General features: G+C 37.0%; 1 protein-coding gene across 1 annotated transcript; it reads right to left on the bottom strand.

Moving 5' to 3' along the window:
- Positions 1 to 1,029: 1,029 nt before the first annotated feature.
- Positions 1,030 to 25,159, bottom strand: rbm38 (RNA binding motif protein 38). Its single transcript, XM_032569693.1, has 4 exons — positions 24,631 to 25,159; positions 20,463 to 20,586; positions 17,432 to 17,486; positions 1,030 to 2,562 (listed from the first exon to the last, which is right to left on the bottom strand). Exons 1-4 carry the CDS (start codon positions 24,850 to 24,852, stop codon positions 2,211 to 2,213), a joined length of 753 nt encoding a protein of 250 aa, XP_032425584.1. The 5' UTR covers positions 24,853 to 25,159; the 3' UTR covers positions 1,030 to 2,210.
- Between the last annotated feature and the right edge of the window lie 1,149 nt (positions 25,160 to 26,308).

The raw sequence follows: 26,308 nt of genomic DNA, 5'->3' as shown, positions 1-26,308 counted from the left end.
AACATTCATTTTTATTTTGCATATTTGTTTAAAATCTGACATATGGCTTGGTTTAGACCACTAACATTGGTGCCACCGTCTTCCACACCAGAAGACTCCATTATCTTAGCTAAAGAACCTGTCTATATAACATAGCAAAAAGAAAAAAAAAACTGGACAATGGTACAAGAGGCTGGATGAGCGCTCTGCAGCATGCTGCAATGCTCTGAGTCCCATTCACACATACAGGCTACCAACATTCAAACACACGTTTCAATGCCCTCCACATATATTGGCAAACCAATATCCTTACCAGATATTTTGACTAGTTTTTTAGTACACTTGAAAGCAAGAAACTGGACCTAGTTTTAAGTCTATTATTCCTTAATATTTATGAAAAAGTACTAGTTAAAAGTGAAATAATCCATCAGTGGACATTTTCACTTAAGGTGGAAAAAATGTCTTGTTTCACTGGCAGATTATTTCACTCATATTAAATTTTTAAATTTAATATTAAGGAATTATTGACAAAAGCTCCTTTTCTAGCTGAAAAGTTGCTTGTAAATTAGTCTTGGTTTATTTGAAGTGTAATAAGATATCTTCACTAGAAACCAGACAAAAAATAATTTCTGTTTTTGCAGTGTAATTAATTACTAAATGATACTCAACTGCAAAAACACAAAGTCTTACCAACTCTATTTGGTCTAGTTTCTAGTGTAAATATCTTAGTACACTTGAAATAAGACTAAACTCATTTCCAAGTCATTTTCACCTAGATATGGGAGCTTGTTTTAAGATAATAATTCCTTAATATTGATGAAAAAGTTCCATTTCCATTGCAGATTATTTCACTTATGACATTTTCCCATATCAAACATGAAATAATCTGTCAATGGAACAAGTACTTTTTCATCAATATTAAGGAATTATTGACCTAAAACAAGCTCCTATATCTTGCTAAAAAGTTACTTGTAAATTAGTTTTGTCTTATTTCAAGTTGACTAAGATATTTGCACTAGACGTTAGACCAAAAACATTTTCAGCTCTTCCAGTTTTCTGGGGGAGTAAACCAGATTTTTTATTTAAAACATCCCAGCATTTTAAAGAGCTTATGATCTCATGCTTATAACAAAGTTCCCTGGACTTTTATGAGATAAACAGACCCCCAGCATCATACATCCTCCACCATGCTTAACATTGGTGCATTTTTACATATTAATAATTTAGTTTTTGCTTATTTAAATTCTTAAAGCTATTTACCTGACCTGTTTGGAGAGTGGCTAAGATATATTAGTTCCTTTCTTGTGTCATATTTAACACACAAGGTGTAGAATATGACTAAAAAAAGACACAGATCAACTTAAAACCCAATGTTAAAATACAAAAAAAATATATATTACAGTTGTACTTAAAGGTCACAGTAAGTCTGACATAATAATTTTTTCTGAATGTGGGATTTTTTTCAACTTAATTGTTCTTGAGCTTCTTCATTTTTTTTACTAGAGCTGCTAATAGCTGTGGAGGGCACTAAAATGAAAGAAACAAAAAATGTGTCCAGAAGACAAAAGAAGTAAAAAAAAAAGATCTTATGAATGTTGTGTTTAAATCCTGACAGAGTTGTGCTCTGCGTAATGCTCTAGGAATAGAAAAACAACAAAAACGAAATGCCAGTGTTGCCTACCTTGTTCTTACTCATCCTTAGTAATCCTAATTGCATATTCTGTGAAGATGCTCATGTTACAACCTCCTAGCAGTAGATAAGAGGAACAAAGAGGGATTACAATAAACTTTTTTTTTGTTCCTCGCTGAAAGGAGAGAGTAATAAAAATGATAAGTTGGGTGCAGAGAGAAATCGTCCTCTCAGATAGAAAGGTAACCTTGAAGCAGAGGGAACAGGCCCCGTGTTTCAGAGAGAACCTGGCTCTCGGATTGGCTGAAGTCCAGAATTCAGTGCAGTACCTTTGGAGAAAATGCAGCTGCAGCAACATGGCAGAAAGACGGATTTCTCTTTGTCTTTACTTTACGTTCCCTCCTGCCCAGAAGAAGCATCTAAAAGATCACAACAGAGTCCTGCCGGTTCTGGAAAAACATTCACAGTGTGTGCTGACGACAACGCAGGATGATCATTATCTGTTACACCGAGGAAAGAGAGTTCTCTCAAAAAGCCCTTTTTATAAACCCGGTCCAGCCTCCAATCAGCAGCAGTGTTTTGATTGGCTGCTCAGGTCTGCTCACTGCATCCGGTCGGGCTGGTGGAGGGGGTAATGGAGGAAGGCCGGTGGCGTGGCGGACACGGCGGTGAGCGCGGCCAGGGGAGGATGGATGGCCGCTGGAGGGGTGGGAGGAGCGGTGAGCGCGGGCGTCGGCGTACCCGGGGAGAAGCTGTAGCTGAGGTAGCCTGTTGAGGGCGACGGCGAGGGGACGAAGGGGTACTGCTCCAGTCCCGACGGGGCGTAGGGGCTGTAGGCAGAGCTGTACTCCAGGTAAGGGGAGGTGAGGGCTGTGGCGGTGGGGCTCAGGTGGGACTGCAGCAGCAGGCTGGGCTGGAGGAACGCCTGGGGGTAGACGTACTGCTGGGTGAACCTGCAGGAACAGAGGATCAGGTTAGAGCTGGGGGATGAACGAGGAAGGCTCTGAGGATGATGATTACCGTCTGTTTTATATTATTTACTGACAAAAGTCAAACGGTTCTTCTGCAGAATGATAGATGACTGAAAAAAATTGACAACAAAATAAGCAAAAAAAACCCCCATAACCTCTTTTAAGTAACAAAAACTAAAAATATATTGGTACATTAATGTATATTTACTGTAAAATAAGATATCTTTCCTCCCAAAAGCCATTAAAACCTACATTTTAAAATAAAAAAACACATTTCTAATTTACATTAAATACCACCAGAATATTACTGAATAAGTAAGGTAAAATTTTACCGTATTTATTGTATAAATGTGGCAAAATTCTGGCAACCACAGCAACTGGTATTTTACCTTAAATTGGAGATGTTTTTTATTTTTTTCCAGTGTATCATAACTCTTTGAAGACTTTGAATTAATGAGTTGCAATGCTTAATTTCCCTTTTGAATCAATAAAAGGGTTTTGTTTTGTTGTCAATAAAGTATTTTTGAATTTGTATACCAGGAATTAGGTCGGATTTGCTGCCATTTTTGTTCTAAAATAAGAATTTTTAATCCTAAAAAGAACAATGCAGGTCAAAAAGACAAAAGCCCTAACTGTTTATGTACACAGAAATGTGACAGACATTACAATCTTCTTTAAGAGATAAGTGGATGTTAATATGATTCTTCCAAATATGTTTGTGAATTGGCATTTTGTAAACAATTTGACCTAAATGTTAAAACGTTCGATTTGTTCTTCTGGAAGTATTTATTTCTCTTTCTGTAATCTCTACTTTTCTTGTTCTTCTTTCCATAGAAAGTGACTCAGCGCTTCTTTGTTTTTCTCCTTCATGGCCAGAGCCAGTAATGTTTTCTTTTTATTTGTCTTTCCTCTGTAAGGCATTCCTTCCGCCGTCTTTTTGTGTTTTATTTCTAAACAATTGGTGCGTCATCTTCATGCACCAACTAAAAATGCTTCTGGTTTAGTACTTCTGGGTTTAGTTATCTCAATTAAAAACTGTCTCTTCACAACACTCAGGTTGCAGAATTACTTCACAGTTAATGATTCAATGCTATTATCTTGGAATCACTAAATAAATTACTTTTTTCCAACTGGAATTAAACAATAACTACATTGTAATTGAATCTAACTATATGACTGGATTGTAGTAAAATTAATACAACTATTTGATTGATATTTGGACCCAGTTGGGTTCTATATATTTATAAACGTTGCTACATACTGTATGGAAAGTCCTTTTCATTATATCTAAAGCAATGATCTCGTTACAGGCGTTTTCCACCTCCCTTACTTGCGGTTCTCATCATTTGGTTTAAAATAGATATTCTCCCCTGAGTTTAAATTTAATTAGCACGCTGACTGAAAAAACGTAAAACAAATCCTACTTTAATCCAAATTAAACATTTAGACATGATTTCATACATTTCTGAACTGAATGTATTCTAGTTTCTGAACCATGTGCACTCAGAGACAGAAAATGCAGCAGTAGCTGCTCTTTATGAGAACATCAACACTCAACAATGAGAGAAAAAGCTCTCTACTGTCCTCCTGTATTCACTCATGCCCTTGCCTGAGGCTGCCCACTTAACCTAGACTGCCTCAGTTACATCTGGCAAAAGCAACAGCAATCATGTCAGAAGAATTAGGTTACACTGCGGTGTTAAAATGCTAACAGCAGAGCGAGGCTGTTCTCAACCCTTGCGTTTCCCTTTTCACGCCTGGAGACGTTCCGGTTATCGTGACTGTAAGTTTGTCATTGAATGGGAGCAGGTGAAAGGTGCTTACCCATAAACACAGTCAGAGCAGCGATCAAGTGTGCTTTCACAACAAACACAGCGTCTCGGCCCGTTCTCACCTACTCTGCTGTGTTCACAACACACAGACGCACACCAGAATGCGCCTGTCATCACTCTCATGAAGCCCGTAAAGTAATTCAAACAAAAATAACTCCACTTTTAACCCCTCTGACCCTGCTGGGTCCAGTCAAAAACCAACTAAAAGAAAATGTGTTTAATTTTGCTAATGTAAGTGAGGCAAAACAATCAAATACAAGACCAAAGGTAAAGTCATTCTATGCGTAAGAAGAGTCCGATATCATGTTGGTCTGTGTGCGATCAAGTTAAAAAGATGTGTAAAGTTCAATATTTGTTTCTAAACACAGCAGAAGACATTTTTTCTTCAATGTTTGTTTTCTGTTTCTGGGAAAAGACAAGATGGCGTATTAGCCCTCTTATTTGGGGCTTAAAGATATTCCTGAAGTTAGTGTGATAGTTTACAGTAAAAAAAACATTAACAATGACCTTAAAGGAGCAGTTGAATACCACTTGAATATTGGGTATAATAGTTTAGTCATTTGAGATCCCTTATTCTACTATGAGAAAAAACATTTACAAGTGGAAAACAGGTGAAACGATAGCCAACAAAGCGTTAGAAAGTGCGAAATAATAACCCCAAAGAGATTCATGTCAGATGCTACAGGTATGAATTAGTATGATAAATAATAATGTGACTGACAGTTCAATTATAAAAAAACCCAAAATAAAACTACAAAGCAGTACATGTTTGGTTCAAGACAAAAGCCTCTTTCCTCTCAAAAAACACCTATTTCCAAGTGTCGAGTGCAGTGAAAGAAGGGCGATAAATTGAGTTTGTTTTGTAGCCTCAGGAGCTTCGAATGTTCCAGATTTGAGATGATAATGAGCTATTCTGAAGTGTTTTATAGTCAAAAGTGAGATTCAGCTCAGTTCAAAATACTTTATCATTCTCAAAGGGAAAATAAATAAAATATAGATCATCTTTGTGACAGCTAAAGCCCGGCCCAAGTTGGGTCATGCAAGCAATGAAGCAATTTTGTATAAAGAGCAAGAAAACAATTCCTCCACAATGACATGAAAGACGATATAATGCAAAGCTTTTCCACTTTGAAGTTAGATTTAAATAATTCTGAACCTGTTTTTTTTTTTAGCTATATATTAGCTATATTTATATATATGACAAAATTCTTGGTTCTTGAAGTTGGGTAAAAATCTTTGCCATCACCCTAATCTTTATAGACTTTAGCTGAGTCACTCCAAAATAAAAATATTACTTCAGGTCAGAAGAGACATGTTGGTCGAACTAAAATTTTACTTTATAGCTAAATCTGCAAAGAGATGAATAAATTCACAGCAAAAACTCACAGTTTTACCATGTATTTTTAGTTTGTAGTGCAGATATCTTTACACACTTGAAATAAGACCAAACTAACTTACAAGTAACTTTTCAGCAGGATATGGGAACTTTTTAAAAGTAAAAGAAATAATTCCTTTAATATTGATTTTAAAAAGTACTGTTCCACTAGCAGGAACAAGACATTTTTCCGAAGTGAAATAATCTGCAATTGGAGCTGGTACTTTAAAAAAGTATTGATGTAAAGGTTTAACCAACGGATACTAATTTTAGGTTGGATCTGTGGATTACAATTTGGACAGATATCATATATTATACTAAAAACTATAACACAAACAGTTGAGAACAAAAACAGCAAAAATACAAAATCTTACCAAGAATTTTTGTCTGGTTTTTAGTGCAAATCCAGCTCTGGAAAACATTAAGAGACCACTTAAAATGATCCGTTTATTTATTGATTTTGCTTTTTATAGGTATATGTTTGAGTAAATTGAACATTCCTCTTTTAATCTACGAACTACTAACATGTCTCTGAAATTCCAAGAAAAATAAAGAAGTATTTATTTGTAGACAATGAGAAACGGTCAAAATAACAAAGAAGATGCAGTGCTTTCAGATTTCAAACAATGCAAAGAAAGCAATCATATTCATTTAGAAACAACAATACTAATGTTTTAACTCAGGAAGAGGTCAGAAATCAATATTTGCTGGAATAACCAGGAAGTTTTTAATGGGGTTTGGTGCCGTGGACTCGTAGTTTTTTCCAGAGACAAAATAAGACAAAATTAACTTAAAAGTAACTTTTTAGCAAGATAGGAGCTTGTTTTAAGTCAATACCTTCTTAATGTTGAAAAAACAGATTATTTCACTTATAACATTAGAAAAATGTCTTGAAATAATCTGTCAGTGGAAATAGTACTGACTGATCTAGAAGCCTTACAAGCTTCCAGATCTACAAAGAAAGTTACTTGTAATTTAGTTTTGCCTTTTTCAGATTGTACTAAGATAATTGCACTAAAAATGAGACTAAACATCCTTTGTAAGCTTTTGTGTTTGTACTCAGGTGTTTGTGTTATAGTTTTTAGTATAATATATAAAATTAGTCCAAATTGTAATCCACTAATCCGACCTAAAATCAGTATTGGTTAGTGAAACCCTTGTGTGTGCCTCTCTATTAGGATTTCATAATAGTTAATTAAATACTTTGTTAAATACTCTTTAATTATCCGACTTTGTGTTTAATACTTGAAAATGTTCAAAGATAAACACACTTAATTTGAATAAAATAGTGAAACCGTGCCGTTACATTGGACATATTGAGCAGTTCAGACCTAAGAAGCTGCAAGCTAATGGCATCCAGCTACATGTGAAGTCAAAACAAAGCTCTTCCTTGTCCTCTCTGAATCCCGTCACCCGGAGCAGAAGTGCAGTGTCATTGCCGCGGCCGCCCGCCCGCCCGCCTGTGCTTCGGCCTGACTGATCCGATGTGACAGCGTTATCGTAGGGAGGGAGCTGTGCCTCGCCTTGACTCGCCTCGCTCCTTCCCGGGCCTGACATCACTGCAGACTGTCAAGCACACACGCATACACGCACACACACACTGAAGATGTAAGCACGCTCAGACTCATCACGTTCAGGGAGAGCGAACAGGCAAGACGGTAATGCACATGTCTCAGGTTGTGTGTCGTTAGTTTAGTAGCTTAGAAGGAGGTGTGTGTGTGTGTGTGTGTGTGTGTGTGGTGAATGAGTGGGGGTTCAAGCATGGCAGGACTAATTGGCGCAGCTGCATGGGTGTACGCTCACTAACAGACTCATGAGAGCAGAATAACCTCCGCTGACTCCCATCTCCCTCCCCTCTGTGGGCTTTACTCCCTCACAGCCACCTTCCACTAGAAAGCACTCCCCCTCACCGTCCGCACTCCAACCAGGCATAGGATGAAAGAGACAGCAAACAATGACTACAGAGAATAAACGTGAAAACATCCGCTTATTCCTCTCTGCCTTTTTCCCTACGAAGGTCAGGGTTGCGTCTGAGGTGAAGGATCGGCGACGGTATCTCTCACGCCTTGAGCCAGCCGCACTTTTAAGAACTCGCATGAGGGATGTGAGTCAGTCGAAGAGACGCACACTCATGACCCTCTGTCCTCATAAACACACAGAGGCTTGAGGGAGTGTGGGCCGGCGTCGGAGCCGGACGCTCGGTTCAGGCGTTTCTGTCTGTATCACCAATCCCTGTTTCAGTGAGTCAGAGAAAGCAGAAAACAACTGACGGGTTTACTGGATAATATCACAACTCAGTCATGATGATTTCTGTGCGCCTTAGACTGCACTCTGAAGGGTATGTTACACAGTTGGCGTAATAAATGAGTGAGTAATGACCCCAATACTCCCAAAATTGCTCTTGTATGTTCTAAAAACCCAGATCTTAAGAAGCTGAAAGTGTTTTTTTTTAAAAAGTATTTGTACTAGAGATCATGTTTTTATTGGTCAAAACTAATTTGATTAGCTGATTTTTAGTTTGATCTGTGCAGTCTGATAAGTCCAAAATTTGATGTTTTTCCAGTCAGTGTGTTCATAATATCAATGCTGAGATCAACAGGCTGAACTCAATGAAAGTTGAATTTCAATTAGGTTAAATCAGAAGTCTGCAACTTTTACAACATAGAGAGACAGATTTACTCATAGATCAGCCAAATAAAACTTTAGAACTGCAAATGCCATGACTTTTCAAAAAAAGACAACATAGAATTTCAGATATTTGTTATATCTATATCTGTTATACATATGTAAATATCTGTTATAGGAAATTTTCTTTCTATTTTTAGGATTTAAAACAAAGATAAACGTGAAATGTTGCAATTTCTTTCTGTAGGACGGAAAATAATGTATAAAATAAAAAGTACATAGATTGCCAACTTAATTGCAAGAAAAAACGCATACTAGTAGTACTTTCAGTGTCATTCTTTATGAAATTCAATCCAAATATTGAGCTTCAAGCTCTGGAGCTGCAGGTTTCAGATCTCTTTGTTAGATATATCACATTGATTTAAGAAGCAACGTAAAAGTAATCAGTATTCGGTGAAATGTTGAGACAGGTCTGCAGTTTATCCGTTCTGTGGAAAAAAAGGAGAGAGCAGCATTTCCAGCAGGTAATAGGAAGGCAAAGTTTTTTCTGTTTAAACCTTTAGAAATTTTAACTTATGCATGTTTAGAACAAGTTGCATTTTTAAATGCTCGTCATCTCTGGGAAATCTCAGAGTTAAGATAAGGATTTGTTTATCTAAGTAAAAAAAGAACATTTATTTTTTATCTGTTCTATCTAATTGTTCTAACAGCCATCTAATTGGCTGTTCTATCTAATATCTAATAAAGAGTTATATAAGAGTACTTATACAACTCTTATATAAATACCACATATATAAGAGTTATTAAAGCTCAATGATGTTAAAATAGGCAGAGACACACTGCCGCAGTAAAAACTATCTGAGCTGAGCGTGTTAATTTTATTTTTCATGCCTGGTCCAAACCAATACATGATGTTCAATGTGTTTTTCTTTTAAATGTGGATGAAGTTTCCTCAGTGGTCATCTATAATAGGTTAAAACCTCGAAGCAGCGATGATTACCAGCTCCATCTCCTCAGAGAGCGTTCCCCTCTCTGCTTCAAGTACATCAGTTATTCTAGTAATGACACAAGCAACTCAATATTTGGATGGAATCGGAAAAATGTCTCACAGACCTTCACTTTATATAAATCTGCCTGCAAGCTGTTGATTTCCATTCAGCTGCTCTGCCCAAAGGGCTGGGCTTTATACTAATGTCAGACAAAAACTATCGACTGGTCTATCATATGTCTTCAAGGGCCTGAAACTGAAAAGACTTCTTCAAGTGCAGTGGAGCTGTGAGCTTTAGCTTTGACGAATAAACGCACTGCAGAGCATCCAGAGCTGGAAAAAAATATGGATCTGCACAACAACCCAAGCCAAAAAGTTCGTTTTTAACCAACTTTAACTCCGTTTTGCATCAGTATAGCTTTTTTTAAACGCTGGTCATCAGAGCCAGTCCAAGACATGTGCGAGTTGTGCGGCTGCTTAGGGCCCTCAAGGGCCACCAGGGGGCCCACAAGAGCAAAACGCGACATTATGAGAAATTAATAATAAAATGTATTATTTTAACTACTTGAAAGTAACATCAGGATATACCAGTATACATACAAATATATGTATGTATATACGTGAATATATACATATAGATGTATATATGCGTATATATAATACAAACTATTTTATAGTTGTAAAACTAAAACTTACATTTAGTTCGTATAGGTATTACAAAATAAATGTAATTACACATGACAATTTTGATCTATTTTTTATAACTATATAATAAATATTTGTGTAGTATAGGTACACAAATAAAATATAAGGTATTATACATAGGTTGATTTGATTTGATTTAAATTAAGTGTTTTTCTGCTGATGTTACTTTCAAATATTTAAAACAATATATCAAATTAACATACTTACTAATTGCAGTAGGTATTTTACACACTTAGAGTAGCCGAGGAATTATGAGCCGGCCTGTTGGCATGGGGGCCCATCAAATGAAAATCTGCTTAGGGCCCCAAAAAGGTTTGTGCCGGCCCTGTGCTTATCTGTAAACTCTCTAGTTCCCCTTCGCTTTTCTCTCCCCCGTTCCTTATCTGCCTGAAGGCGCATGATATATACAAAATCCTTAAGTTAGCCTGAAATACTTGACAGAAACTTGCCTCTACGTATATCTTCAACACTGTTCGCATACATTCATTGCTCTGACAGGAAAATAGAAAAAAAAGAGGTGGCAGCTGAATGTAGCACTTTGACACACACTTCACAGGAACAAAAGCTCAAAGCTGAACGACAACAGCAGCATTTTGAAAAGCTTTCAGCTGTGTTTTGCTTTCAGATTTTTTTTCTCAGACTTTGTATTTTTTCATCCAACAGAAGGGCCTCCTCTAATTAGGTCCCTAGCTGAGGGGAAAAAAAATCCACCGGAGGGTTTGCCATCTATCGCAAAGCCCTGAACAAAGAGAAAATGATAACTTTAGATGAAGAGAAATAGGTGAAAGGAAAAGAGAGAACAATCAGGGTGTGACTGTAAAAAATAAGAGGAAATATAAGCACTGGGGTTTTGGTATGAATATATAAAATGAGCTCCAGCATTGTGTCCATCACCAGCTCTGGAGCTGTACTGAAGACCCTCGGCCACAGGTGTGTGCTACGACTCTGTCACCCCACTCAGTTCCTCTGCTTCAACAGGAAATCCTCCCCCAGCTGCTCCCACACCATCTTAAACATGTCTCACCACACATCCATCTCCTTCCTCTCTTAGTTTCTCTCAAGAAATAGAAACATAAAAAACCTGTTGGGGAAAAAAAAGCAACTTCCTTTCTGCTAAGGAAATGCGTTAACCTTGTCTCTGCAGGCAGACGAGCGGGCGACCACAGGCGACAGACGCACCCTCCCTCCAGTCGCTCCTTTAAACTGGAACCACCCAGATTCAGTTGTATCTCAGAAGCACATTTGGCGGCGAGGCGTACCCTGTCTTCTTAAAACTTTGAGCAAATACGCAGAGGCAGCAAACAGAGCTGTGCCTTGTTTATCTTTGATATTTGCTGTTTATACTCTGAGTGTTTGTCTGAGCAGACTGGTGGAAGAAAAGGGGTGAAAGCAACCAAATTCCTGCTGACACATTTAAATAGAGTTTATGTCTATTGTGAAATTTATGGAAATAAATCTGATTAGCTTATGAACCTCCAGATATTTTTGTATCCTAAATAATCAGATTAAATTCTTTGATTTCTCTTGAAAATTATATTTTGTTTGTTGTAACAGCTAGGCCTCTCACAATAAGCAATACATCAATTAGTTGTGTGATAAATTAAAACAAATTCAATAATTTCTATTTGCATGATTTATCATTTTTGTACTTTTTTCAGATGTCAAAAGTCTTCAGTTTTGGTGCCAACTAGCCCTTTTTTTAAAGGTCAATTTTGTTTACAGAGGCTTCATAAGTTGTTTTTATTTCTTTATTTATTTTGGATATTTGAAATGTCTTCAGGTTCCAGTGTTGAATGTTCATCAGAATTTAAAGTTTATTGATTTCTGTGAACATGTTCTTGCATTATTAAGCCATCATATTGCTTGAAAATGCTCTCAAAACAATATTATCGTTTATTGCACTAACTTTTGGGACAAAATTTGTTATCATGACAGCCTGGTGACAGCCGGGTTACATTTTTAGTAAAAATGCACCAATGGACCAGCCAAAGCCTGTTTGTCATTTTTATGTGTAATTAACAGGTCAAATACAGAAAACAAATGATTTCCCCGCTCATTTCCTAACCCTTGTACTGTCCTACAATTAATCATCTACACCTCTTTGTATAAAAAATGTAAACATACAAAAGAATAAGTCTATAAAATGGGTGAATCTGGTGGAATACTGTAAAAACGTCCAATATCGCTACTTTTGTCCAAAATGAAAAGCAGATATTACAGAAGTTTATACTCTAAAGGCAGAGATTAAAAATAGTGTAAGTCAACTGGATGATTCTGGCAATAAAGCTGTTTCGTTCTTTGTTGTCAGCACTGCTTAGCTTGAACCTTTAGCTCTGTTTTTTACTTTTGCCTCTCATAAAAACCCCCAATATGTTGCCAACAAAAGCTGCGAACTGACTGCAGTCATACTGATCATGTCAAAGACACACACGGCCTCAGAGCAAAAACATCCGAGCAGAGACAGATGTGTCCTTTGCACATGCAGGACAAAAAAAATATTTATTTATTTATTTATTATGTCACAAGTTTTAGGATTCTTTGGTACCATATTTAAACATGAATTCAAAGTGAAAGTTGAAATCTACTTAATTAAATTTAAAACATCAACATTCGCTCATATCTCTTTCCATCGGTTTAGCTCTAAAATAATCCTTGACTTCCTACATTTATAACACAACATTTGAAGTGACAGTATTAAATCTAAATTGACAAATTATTGTTTGTTTGTTTTCTTAAAGCACAATACCTCATGCAGCTGTGCAGCACCAAGACCTCTTGAGGTTACCAATGTCTCAAGCTCTGGTCTCACTTCTTGTTTCACAACAGATAAATAAACTGCAGTGAAACACAAACTGATTGTTCGACGTCTATTTCAGAGATTTGTGTTTTAGAATGAAAGAAAACATGCAAATATTAAAACTGTTACCTGATTAAAGGGGGATTCTGCTCACTTTCTCAACACTGATAAACTTTACAGAAGCTGAGAAAAAGAAAAGTAGTTATCCTGCTGGGCTGCATGAAGACAATCTGCTCACCTCAAATCAAATAAAAATAAATGATAAGATCAGCAACAAGAAAAATATAGAATTTATTACCTAATACATGAGGCTAAGCAATCAATTAGAAAAGAAATTAACAAATTCTCTTGTTTTACATCTTTGATTTGAGCCACATCATCCTTAAGCTGATGAAAGAATAGTACATCAGGACTAGAATCAGAAATATTTTCCTGAAATGATCTCAGATCTGATTGAATCAGTGATGCTTTCCTGGCAGAATGCAAGCAGTGACATCTGTATTAAGATCAGTTTTTCACTTTGGATTCAGTCAAGAAAAACAAACAAACAATAGATCTATAATAATGAACATAATAACATTTGATTACGTAATAATGTCAAAATAAACACCACCCTGCTCACAACTTTACTTTTTTTTAACTGTGTTCAGGCTTGCAGCTCTTAATTATATTCACTTCTAGGTCTGAAATCTAGAAATATGTAAATGAAGAGTGATTAGAGACTTATCAAACCAGCACACTGCAGCGGGATTTAAAAGCTTTTTGTGGTGAGACTACTCTACCTGAATGACCATGTACAACAAAAACTGTACCTTTATTTCAGGTTAGCTGTTAAAAAGTTTGCTCCAGTTCTGACCAACAACGTAACTCCAAAGCTACAGCAACTTCACATCTCTAGACATTTACTTTACATAATTATGTTTCACTTTAAACTTAAGGCCTAGATGCCAAACCACAGATAGTTTTTCTTTGCTGACAGTGTTTTGATTAAATAAAATATACACCAAAAGGTTTCACATTCTGTGTTCATCGCTTGGAGACCTTAGTGACTCATAGGTGAGAAACCTCAGCTGAGAAAGAAAGACCATGCAATCCAATCTAACCCGACTTTATTTATAAAGCACTTTCAATTAACAAACGTTTAGTAAAATGACAGAACTACAACAATGAAAGCTTTAAAAATGACATACAACCAATCATGCCATTAAAAACTAAGCTAAAATAAACACAAATTAACATAAACATCCCATGTGGTGTAGCAGACAGTTATGTAGCCAGTCTGATGTGGCATGGTTGGTGATTATCCATTTTAAGAGCTGCCACAGCAAGAGTGATGCCTCCTCTAAGCTTGTGATCTGTTTTTGGCACAACAACCCTAGAAGACCCTCAAGAGATTAAATAAACTACATTCAGTAGCTCAGTACTTTAATTCTATCAAAAAAGCACAAAAGTAATGTTTTTTTTTCATGAGAACACTACATAAAAAATAGTTTTAGCAATGAACAAACCACTTCTAGTTACTAATCTCACAGACAGACCATTGCCTCTCTCGTTAACGCTAGCTGATCATTTCAAAACTTATTTTCTCATTCATCATTTCCCCGCCGTCCTTCATAACAGTTAAGATGTCAGATACATTGAAGCACACACAAGCACCTGAACGATAGTCCAAAATTATACTTCTGCTTCTCTGCTTGTCACCCATTCAACCTTGTAGCTTCATCAATGCATTTTTCCAAAAGAGCTTCCAAATAATACAACATAATCTGACGCCCATGGGTGCACACTCTGTGGAAGTAGTATCTTCAGAGCGTTCTTTAAAAACTTCCTTTCATGCAGTAGAAATGTTTATCTGCTTATTCAGTAAAGTTTTTATCATAATTGTCCAGCTGTTAGAGAAATAAAACACAAAGTTGTCTTGTAGCTTTAGTAGATGTTTTCAGTTAAATCAAAAATAAAAATCCAAGACTAATTAATAATAAATATTAGCTTTAAAGATTAATGTTAAAAGCAAAACGTTCACTTTATTTCAACATAGAAAAACTTGTGCTTAACTTCATTTTTTTAAAAAGTTAAAAGCAAATCCAAGTATTTGATCAATTATTTAGACACCATAGGAAAAGATTCCAAAAGCTTGAACTGGGGGTTTTTCTGTGTCTTGTCTGCGTTCGCCTCACGGGTGTGTCTGTTAGTTTTAGCGTACCAGGTGATGTTTGTTGCCTGCTTTGTTTCCATCTGTGAGGTGTCAAACCGCGAGTCTTCCTGGAAGCAGAGATTAAAAGACCAAAACCCCCCGCTGTGTTTCAAATGTCTGCCCTCGTTCTGGAAGATTTTCTATCACACCTCATCTCATCACTCATTCATAGGCCCATCTGGGTCAGCTTAAACTCCCTCATCCCTCATTCACAAATTGAGGGCTGCAATATTAATAGCACTCGCAACAGTTTTGGTTTTTAATGGGCTTTTTTGTAGCTGCAGCACGTCGGCCTGTGGGAAGTCGGAAAGGGGAGATATTTTTTCAAATAACTGAAAACTAGAAGATTCAGGTATCAAAAGCATCTTTCTTTATTAACTAAAGAATAACTAACCCTATGAAAACAGTTAATAAGAATCAAAATGCATCCTGAACTAAGATTACTTCATACATTGAATCTGATCGAAAACAATGACTGTTATAACGGTTCTGTTGCCATGGCGACGACTGTTTGGACGCAGCTGCGATGGCTCCTGAAAATATCGGACACTTACATTTATACTTATTATTGTTTATTTTAGCTATTTGTCATGCTTTTTATTTATTATTTTATGTATTTATTTAATATTATTAGAGCCTTGCAACATGACATGTACTTTTTAAATGTGCAGTTAAATGACAATCAAGCCTGAGTATGTTAATGATTACAAATGACCTGATGGATGCCATCTGTACAAAGGTATTAGTCCAGAGAAAAGCACAAAAAGTTCAACGGTATTATTTATGAACCATGACACAAAGTAATCAGTGATTAGAGAGTGTCGGATGACTAAAAAGTTATAAAAAACTGGAAATTTCATTAAAACGATTCAAAAGACGAGCTTGAAACTGGTCAGGGAAGGAACCAATAGGCTGACAGCAACACTGAAGAAGAATTCAGTCCGTAAGAGAAATCTAAAATCTTAAACATCCAGGTCCAATGGTTGAATATCCCTAAAGTCTGATTGGAGAATGCTTTCTGGTGTGATGAAACCAACCCTTGTTTTGAGCAATAATGTTTGGCATTAAAACAAAACTGTTATTATCGAGAGAACACGTACACCATGTTAAGTAGTAAATTTGCCCTTGCTGCAAAGTCTCCTGTTTCATATTCTTTTCATCTGTTTGTGTCTTTTACACCTGAATTTCAACAAATTTCAAATGATCCTCCATCTAAATCCATCCAAATTTATTTTAAGTGAAATATATTTTCATTAATTAGATGACAGCAGCACCCTTTATGAAATTCACATCTTAATACGATTACTTCTGTTTTTATTATGGCATAAATCAAGAGTAGCACCTCCTTTTGTAACTCCCAAACAATGAAAATACAGGAAAACATCTAAGCTAAGTTGGTGGAATCAATTAACTCACTCAATCTCTGGTTACTTAGCAACAGCTAACGCAATCGTTGTTTGGTTACCTAGCAACAACCTGTTGAATAACTTGTGCAGCAGCAGTTTAATAACTGCTTAAAAACAAAAACAACAAAGTGAAGTGAAAGCAGAAAATGAGAAGAATAGCTGGAAAGTGGCTAAAAGAGGAAAGGCCATGTCTCCAGTTTGGCAGCATTTCAAATATTTCAAATAAAAAACCAATCAATAATTATTGATATCGACTGATATGAAACCCTTATATTGTGATATGTTTTTCAACCATATCATCCAGTGCTAGCACATCTACAAAACTACGACTAATGATTGTTTTATATACCAAATCTGTACTTTATTTTCAAAAACAAAAGCCACAGTAAAGATTAGCATGGTAACATACTGTATGTAGCTTAATGTTTTCCTTATTATTGCCAACAGTATGATGATACTTCTGTTGAATAAAGATATTTTAAGGCTATCCGTGTCTAAGCATCTTTTCTGTCTCTTTCTGCCTCAGAAGACAAGTTTTAATATCAATAACAGTGCGCATCGAGTGAAGAGGAGTGTGTGTACGATGAGAAAAAGAGGAGGGAGTTTAACTAAATTCCTCTCAGCTTCAGTGAAGCTCAGCTAATGTGTGTGTGAAATTCAGAATTGAGCTTCTCACGCATTTAATGGACCAGAAAGAGAAGCAGACAGAGGATGCATCCAGTTCAAGAGTATATTTATAGACACAGTCCTCTATAGGCGATTTAGAGTTTATACAGACATCATTTATTTTGAGTGTTTTTTTTCTCCAGCACTGCAGGGCCACAGTAACCAAAACCCAAGTCACAGCAGGATGCAGGGATCCAAATGTCACAAATTAGAGAGAGAGAGAGTGAGGTGGAAACAGCCTTATTGATTGTTCTGTGTCTTACCCGTATTGCCTCTGAGCCCACGTAGGAAGGACTTGGTGAACTCCAGCTGAAAGAGCTGCACAGGAAGACAAAGAGAAAGACAGAGGGGATGTTTTATAGCTTCTGGTAGCACAGACATCCAGAGTGAGAGCTGCTTTTCTTCCTTGAAGTGTTTCTGTTGTTTCGCTCAGATATTAGCATGCTTATAATGGTATCACAGACTGTTACACCCTCAACATTTACTGTCACACAAATGGAGTTGCACAACATTCTCTGACAAACATCTGTGACCTTGTTGCCTCTAGACTTCATCAGGAATCAATTGGGGGATGAGTAAGAAAGGAGAAAGTTGTCCTCCTCCTCTGCTCCTCCTCTGCAACTTGTTTTCTTCATTCCTCCGTTAATATGTTTTTCTTTACCATGCTTGTGTGACTTCACCATTTCTTTTGTTCAAACATATATTTACGCGCACGTTTTCGTTCTTTGGGAGGACAAAGACGAGACAGACATGCTGTTATTTCTTCCCCATAACGGTCCCATCCCCTCTTTCTCTAGGCATTGTCTGCCTCCCTGAAACACAATAACAAAATACCAAGCGCTGCCATCTCCCTTCAGCTGCATGCTCGGGGAGTTGCGTCGCAGTGCTGGGCTCCAGAATAAAGGCAACACAGTCAGTTGTTGTTGGCGCCACTGTTTGTCAATCACACCTACGCGTGGCTGTTTTCAAGCCGAAGGAAAGAGGTTCTCAAGGTCAGACCTCAGAGGGAAAGCATGCAGCATGTGCGGTGGCAGATATCTCTGAGAAGAAAAAAAAATGGCATCAGGAAAGCTAACGCAAAGACCAAATGTAAGGGTGGAGAAGGGCTGATATATTCAGCTGAGTGGCAAGCATACCTGTGGTTTACCATGTTTTATCCACCTAACCTAAACATGCACAGATTCTAATAGGGATGGGGGATATGGCTTGAAAATTAAACATATGACTTTTTCTTAACAGATTCAAATTCCAATTTTAATCAATTTTTTCCCCTCTCGCTTTCTTTTCTAAGAAAGAAACTACAAATGACAGAAAATACTTTGAAAAAGTGGCTTTTATCTCAATCGTCCCTTCTGTGAATTGTACAGCAATGTGCTAGGGCCAGGCTATGAGACTTTTTATTTATTTACAACAATAAAGTCATAATATTAGCACAATAAAGATGCAATTATACCTGAAAAATGTCTCAAAATTAGAACAAAAAATTCGTTTTAGTGAGGTAAAAAGCTTTGATAAAGGTAGCAGGATTTAGAGTAAACAGCTCAGTTCATGCAATTCTTTCTTGGAAACAGATACAGTTTGCAAAATCGTTTCTGTTAATAATTTTATGTGTTAAAAGATTAAGTATTTCTGCAAAAGCACTAAAAACTTACATCAATGAATAACTTTACAAGATGCTCAACATTCCTTTTTTGTGTTAGAGTTCTCATAAAATTACAAGTGCAAAGCACTAAAAACTTATATCAATGAATAACTTTACAAGATGCTCCACATTCCTTTTTTGTGTTGGAGTTCTCATAAAATTACTACTTTCTTCTTCTAATATTACAACTGTATTATTGTAATATTATGACCTTATTCTTCTAATTAAAATAAATAAATCTTAGCCTGACCCTTATATTCTGTCATTAATTCAAACTCCAAATGAATAAAACAAGCTTGTCAAACAAGACGGCGGCTCTGGACGGGTTGACATCACTCTGAACTATGGAAAAAAATCCAGAAAAGCCAAATATTTGATCAAGTGATGTGTTAAGAAGGTGCATTGAGAAAAATATTCGACAATACTGGAAGGAAGAAAATTGTTAGAAGCTGCAAAAGACCTCAGGCTGAGGCGGAGGTTCACGTTCCAGCAGAACAACAAATCCAAACACAAAGCCGGAGCGACAATAGGAGAGTTTGGATCAAAGCACATTACGATATCAGAATGACTCATTCAAAGTGCAGACGTGAATCCAACTGAGCATCTGTGGTAAGACTGGAAAACCGATCTTCACATACTATCTCCATCCAATCTGACCAAGCTTTAGTTATTTTGAAAAGAAGAATCTTCCCATCATTTCAGCCTCTACAGTCGGACTCTGCAACCTGAGGGTCCGGAAACACAAGTGGCTCTTTGGATCTTCCACAGTGACTCTTAAAACCTTTCCCTAAAAATGATAAAGAACCAACTAAGGTTTTTTAATTATAGACATAACAACAAACGCAGGTTTTCAGTAGTTTTTGTCATTGAATATTTACTTCAAATTATTCCATCACAAAAACAGAAGATGCCAGTTAAATGTGTTACTTTTCTTTATCTTTAGGTCGAGAACTATGTGATTTTTTTATATATTATCTTTATATTATTTGCAGATAATTTTCTGCAAATATCAGCATCCGACAGAAAATAACTGTATTTTCCCTTTTTTTTTAAAATCATGCAGATAAGTGAAACTACCACCACTCTTGTACAGAAGGTTTGGTATTCAAAAGCAAAGAGAAGCTAATAATTATGATAATATGTAATGGCATAAAAGGCACAGTGAGGGATTTTAATGCATAAAGGATGTTACAATCTAATGCCAGAGAAAAACAGGTGCAAAACTCTAAATTCTCAGATTGATATGGAGGCAAAAATCAATTTTAAAACTAATGTTATGTTTTTTTGTGTGTTAAATCATAAAGAAAATAAGAATATTATTTCTATGATATTGTGAACCCTTTATATAGAGAAATTATGAAGATTAATATTCATATTAATCAGCTTAAATCTCCTATCCTTGCCAATGTATCCTAAATATTTATCAATCAGCAGGAATTAAAAAAACTAACTTGATCAAATATATACAACATGCTCATTTAAACAAGCTGAAATTTACCAATACACTTCTGTCATGAAGAGGAAAGAATCGGTCCTGCTTTTATTAGGGTGTTGTCTGTTTTTTAAATGATCATCATTGTATAAAAAACTTTTACACTTGTTATATATTTGTACCAGCAGATGAAATAAGGCGTGTTCAGCTGTAATCGTACTTGTTTGTGAGCTGCGAGGCTTTGCTCCAAGGTACGCCAGGTTCACGTTGGCCTTCCTGCCGTCGATGATGGGGTTCGGGTCTTTGCACGCCCGCTCTGCTGCTGCCCTGTCCACCATGGTCACCTGCAAACAATGATGCTGATCAATATCTGTTCAGAAAACTCTCTAAAGCCACGCGCTGAAGACAAAAGGGGGCCTGTGACCTTACTGCAAATACATTTACTTCAATGAATTTCCTTTGGATTTTATTTGACCAGGGGTCTGCAGCATTAAGACGCCAAAGAGCTCAATAAGCCTCACTACAGCCATAAATGTTACATGACCTTTTGACCAAACACATCTTATGATTTTTGAAAGAATATCTACTGATATAAATGTGTTATTATAAAAAGTTTTTTTTAAATTTTTAAATTAAGAAAAACATAAAATTTCTTGCCAAAAAGAGGAAAATAAGTGTCCTTATGTTGTGTGTGTGACAAATTTTCAAACTAATGACAAAAAATTGACACAGTACAACTCCCTCATACTTTTAATGTTAACATAGTGGAAATTGAATGCAATTATTACATAAAAAACTGCTAAAATTTGAATATGGTGTTATTAGAGCTGTTTTTAAACACATTAGGTGAGCCACAGCAGGTTGCAGACCCCAGTGATAAATCAACACAAGGTGGTGAACATTCATAAATTTAGATTGGATGGGGTATCTGGTTTTCAACATCTGTTGTAAGAGAAAGAAAGCTAAAAAATGTAGCATGCCTTTGTAGTCAGCCCCCTTTACTCTGATTCCCCTAAAAAAGATCTGATGCAACATCCAATGAGCATCAAAACAGATGATCTGTGAGGGTCTTATTAGACCTTATTAGATCAGTGGTTCTCACATTTTTCAGTTTCCGACCCAAAAAGTGACGCTGGAAGACTTTCTTAACCTCAATTATTAGTAAAGTATACCAGAATTACAACTGAGTCACTACATAAGGTACAATGACAACACAAACAGTTTCAGAAGCCACTATTTTGCTAGTTTCTATTTACACCATCAACATAAAAGACGACATGATTTTTATTATTTCGTTTCATTTCTGAAGATGATCTTAAGACTCCACACTTATTTATTCTCAATCTCAATTTTGGGAAACACTGTGGAAGAGAACATAAATAAATAAACAGCACCAGGAATAAGAAACACACTAGAAAGGTCAGAGATAACGTAGTAGAGAAGTTCAAAGCAGAATAGGGTTATAAAACTTCTGAGCTACAATAAAAAATTACCTGAACTTTAAATATATCACAGATCAATCATCAGGCAGACAGATTGGGCAAAGATTATTCAGAGAAGTAGCAACAAGATCCTTGGTAAGTCTGGAGGAGCTGCAATTAGGAGAATCTGATAAAACCAAAACTTTTACTTTTATATACGACTGGCAAGAAAACAGCCACTGCTGTGGGACAAGTTTAAGGATTCATGTTTAAAAGTTTGGCTAAAGTTTGATTAGCATTTAAAGTTTGGCCAAGACAGATTTCATTGGCGTAAATTAAAAATGCAGTGTGGAGAACTAACACCCTGACACACCACCCCTATGGTGAAGCACGGTGGTGGCAGCAGCATGCACTGGAGCTGGTCAGACTTAAAAGGAAGATTACTGAAGCTACAAATAGAAAAAAGCCTGTATCCTGTAATTAAAACAGGGGTAGAAGTTCATGTTTCAGTAGGACAACTTTAAACATACAAAGCTGCAGCAGAATGGTTTATATCAGGGGTTTCCAATATGAGGTTGGGGGGCCATTTGTGGCCCTTGGCATAAATTGATGTGCAGTTTAAATCACTGAAAATGGAGCTTTTGCAGATAAAAGCTTTCTATACATGGAAAATGTTGGGAAAGTCTTATTTCTTTTAATAACCATGTTTTTTACTTTCAATTTTAATATTATCGAAGTGGAAAATGTTTTCATTTTTGTTGCTGAGATTAGACAAAAAAACATTTTCAAGACCAAAACAATATAAAACAAAAAGTTAGAAACCTTCACTCCTGTCGTTAATTAAATAAGCTGCAATAAATGATTCTTTCCTACTTTGTTTCATGAAAATATTGCATGTTTAAATCATAAAAAACAAAGATTGACGATAAAACTATTTTGCATTTTCATTGTAGCAAAAGACGCCCCAACCGAGTGCTTTCAGTTTGGTTATTTTCGTTCACAGTGCAAAACAATTGGACATCCCTGGTTTAGATCAAAGAATATCAATGAGATAGTACTGTATGTCCATACTAATGAGAATATGTGGCAAAACTTCCTAATGATGATCACAGACAGTTTCAATCTAATATGACTGAGATTGAGGAATTTGGCAAAGAAAGATGGGCAAAAATATCTGTAAAAGACTTGGAGCTGAACTTGCATTAAAGGTGCTTTTATAAAGCATGACCTGAATACACATACATGCCGCACCTTTAAGATTTTTATTGAAAGTGAAAGTGTTTGAATCATTTGCATCAGTTGGTAAATTCCTGTGTTGACTCTGAAGTTGTGGTTGCAACCAACAGAAAACGTTTTACAACCACTAGACTCCTATCTGTTCAGAAAATCATTCAGTCTCTCTTCCTCTCTCTTTTTGTTTTTGTGTAAAAGCGAAACAGGACCCCCTGTCTGCCTGATGAGAGGAGGAATCTGCATTTTTATGCCAGGCATCGGGTCCGGCATGGGCTGATCTGTGGTGGGTAGGAGGATGAGATACAGAAATTTACCTTGAGGGAGCGAGCTGAGGAGGGAACAGATGGAAGCTGGGCGAGCCGATGAAGGTTAACAAACATCCACAGAGCTGCTACTCTTCATATACAAGGTAAACCACAGCTGCAGATGGCTCTACCACCACGAAGTGGGGCAGTGAAACGAAAAACATACCAGCATTTGGTTTTGCAGATCATTTTAAAGGGGCAGTATTATGTGTTTTCCATTTTACAGCACAATCAAGTAATTATGATACCTTCAGTTGTTATAAAAAGCCTATATATTTCAAACATGACTTAAAAGAAATTTGACTTTGCAATTTTCGTAAATCAATTTTTCTAATTTTACTGCAATCCAGTCATAAAGTCAGCATGAGATTCAAAGACAAACATCCCAATTCAACCCTATGATGCAAAACTGCCGACTGGTAAAAAGTGATTCCAGTATAATCGCATTAAATCATTAGATAAGCAGTATTATGTAATTTTCTGACACATGCTATCATTTTACAGCACAATCAAGTAATTATGCTTCCTTCAGTTGTTTTAAAAATGCTTTATATATCAAACATGACTTCAAAGAAATTTGACTTGAAATTGGGTCTCTGTCTCTTTAAGAAGCCCCTGCTCTTTCCACCAATGTTCCCCCATTAAGCCTTTGACAACATTTTTGCACTAAGTAGTTTCTATAACAGGTGTTTGCAAACTGCTGCTGCCGCTATTCTGGAGGAGCTGAACCCTCCAGGAGATTCAAGGTTTTCTCAAGCATTCATGAACAAATAAAAGCAACACTCCAAGTATGTTTGATGAGGGAATAACATTTCAGCATGATATAAAGCTAAAAAAAAAAAAAGTCAATTTCACACAATACTCTTTCTTTAAGAGACAAATGATCAGCCCAACCGAGAGGAAGCGCAATACCCACAACTCCTTCTCATTTTTTTTTTATCACTTTCAGAAACTCACAAACACCCAAATCTGGCAGAAAGAGAGAGATGGTGTGGAGGAGGAGGAGGAGGAAGTCATAATGAAACTACATCAGCCTTATCTCGCACAGCCAACCGACATGTCACACCTCTGAGACTGAAGACTCCCTCCTCTCCCCCAGCAGAGACATCTGCCAACAGCTGCAGCTGCTTTTACAAAGCGGAGTGTTTTTGCAGCTCATTTGTAGTTTAGGAGGACGGGGATAATTAATGACACACTTTCAAGAAATAACCTGCTCCTCACGCCGCCAGCATGTGACCGCCAGCATCTGACACGCTGCATGCGGTTGTTGCTTAAACAAAGTGGCAGTGTATGCGTGTGTGTGTGTGTGTGTATGTGGAGGAGGCCCTGACAGGAGCTGAGACACTATTTAAGAAATCAGTTTGCAGTCAGCAAAGTCAATCTGCGTCATTTTTTTTTTTATATCGGCTGAAAACAGATATCAACTCACAAAGCCGTATCCTCTGGATTTCCCCGTCTGCTTGTCCGTGATCACCACCGCCTCGTCGATGTCCCCGAAAGTCTCGAAATATTTCCGAAGTGAGGCGTCGCTGGTGTGGTAGGGCAGCCCGCCGACGAAGATCTTGGTGTAAGTTGTGTCCTTCTCCATGGTGGGGGGCATTATTTCTAGCGGGACCCCGAGCAGCTGACCCAGAAACAGCGGCGAACTCATAAAGCTCGGTGGAAAACCCAAAACTAAGCAGCGAGACGAGAGAAAGGAAGGATAACTTTACGCGCAGCGGTCGCACAAACCTCCTATAATATTAATGGTAACAATGAGGGTAAAACCGCGTCCATGCTTCAGCCTCGCTCGGAGTTTGTAGGGAAATGCGGCTCAAGCGGACAGGTGCCTCCAAACCTCCCGTCCTGGAGGAAAATAAAAACAAAAATCCCACGCAAAGTCTTTAAGCTCCGGCGGACTCTCACGGCGCTTTCCTTCTCTCCGCTTCTGGTCCAATCGACAGGCGGTGCGTCTGTTCCTGTCGGAGCATCCCGCCCTCAGCTCCACCCTGCCTCCGCAGCACGCGCACAAAGGAAACCCCCACCCCACTGAAACCATAACACGGAACTGTTGAACCCTTTGATAGAGAGAGTCATAAAAATACATGTTCACTAAATGAATCAAACAACTCACCTGATTTAATACGTATTTAGCAGAAAATATATATTACTTATGTGACGTAAGTTGATAATAAGCAGTTACTTATTGACTGCTTTTGCAGGAAAAATGCATAACAGCTTTTTCTGCCATTGTCTCATTTTTTGGATATTTTCTGTACAGGATGATTGATATAACAAGACCTACAATTAATTTATTAAAAGAGTGGGGTGGATTTTGTATTTTCCAGACACATAGCGCCATTTTACAGCACAACTATGTTTCCTTCAGTTGTTAAAAAATGCTGTGAATATCGAACATGTCTTAAAAGAAACTTAAAATTGGATCTATGTCTCTTTATGAAGCCTCCTCTCTTTCCAACACTCCACCTTCAGCACAAAATTACAAAAATGTTTCTCCATTATGCCATTTACTATCGTTCTTACCAGCGTTGCACTGAGAAGTTGATGGTATAATGAGCTCTGAAGACTCGCAGTTCCAACAGGTGTTTGCTAATTGCTGCTGCCGCTAGTCTGGAGGAGCTGAGTGGGAAGAGGCTTGGCTGGAGACCGCAGCTCTAAGAAGGAGCTAATGTTAATAGCAGAGTTTCAAGAATTCCTCAGAATCAAAGCAACAGTACAGATATGATTTTGATGAGGGAATAACAGTACAACATGATATAAAGTAAAAAAAAAAAAAAATCCATAATAAACTGGCTCTACCTTTCTATTCTAGTCACACATTGCTGTGGGATGTCGTTCCATTGTTTAACCAGTATTAGTCTCATTTCTGTCAATATGAACTTAAGTCAAAATTGTATGGACTAAGTGTGAACAAACTTCATTAGACGAACAAAGAAATCAACCAAACACAAATTTCCACACATTTTGTGTGAAGTATTTTGAAGCACTGAAAATATTCTGCAAAGATAAACACATTTCATATCCTCAATGCATTGAAATGATGAAGAAACCAGAGAAAATTGGTATTGCTGGAAAAGATGTGTATAAAAACATTTTAATAGAACATT

The sequence above is a fragment of the Xiphophorus hellerii genome, chromosome 1 (assembly GCF_003331165.1).
Source record: "Xiphophorus hellerii strain 12219 chromosome 1, Xiphophorus_hellerii-4.1, whole genome shotgun sequence".
Taxonomy (NCBI): Eukaryota; Metazoa; Chordata; class Actinopteri; order Cyprinodontiformes; family Poeciliidae; genus Xiphophorus; species Xiphophorus hellerii.
This window is presented reverse-complemented; position numbering and strand designations above follow the sequence as displayed.

What these genes read in the sequence shown, in the direction of transcription:
- rbm38 (XM_032569693.1), bottom strand. Translation starts at nt 24,852, where the DNA reads ATGAGTTCGCCGCTGTTTCTGGGTCAGCTGCTCGGGGTCCCGCTAGAA. An exon ending in AATCCAGAGGATACGGCTTT is followed by an intron (nt 20,587 to 24,630) that starts GTGAGTTGATAT and finishes CATTGTTTGCAG; the next exon opens with GTGACCATGGTGGACAGGGC. An exon ending in TGGGCTCAGAGGCAATACGG is followed by an intron (nt 2,563 to 17,431) that starts GTAAGACACAGA and finishes CTGTTCCTGCAG; the next exon opens with GTTCACCCAGCAGTACGTCT.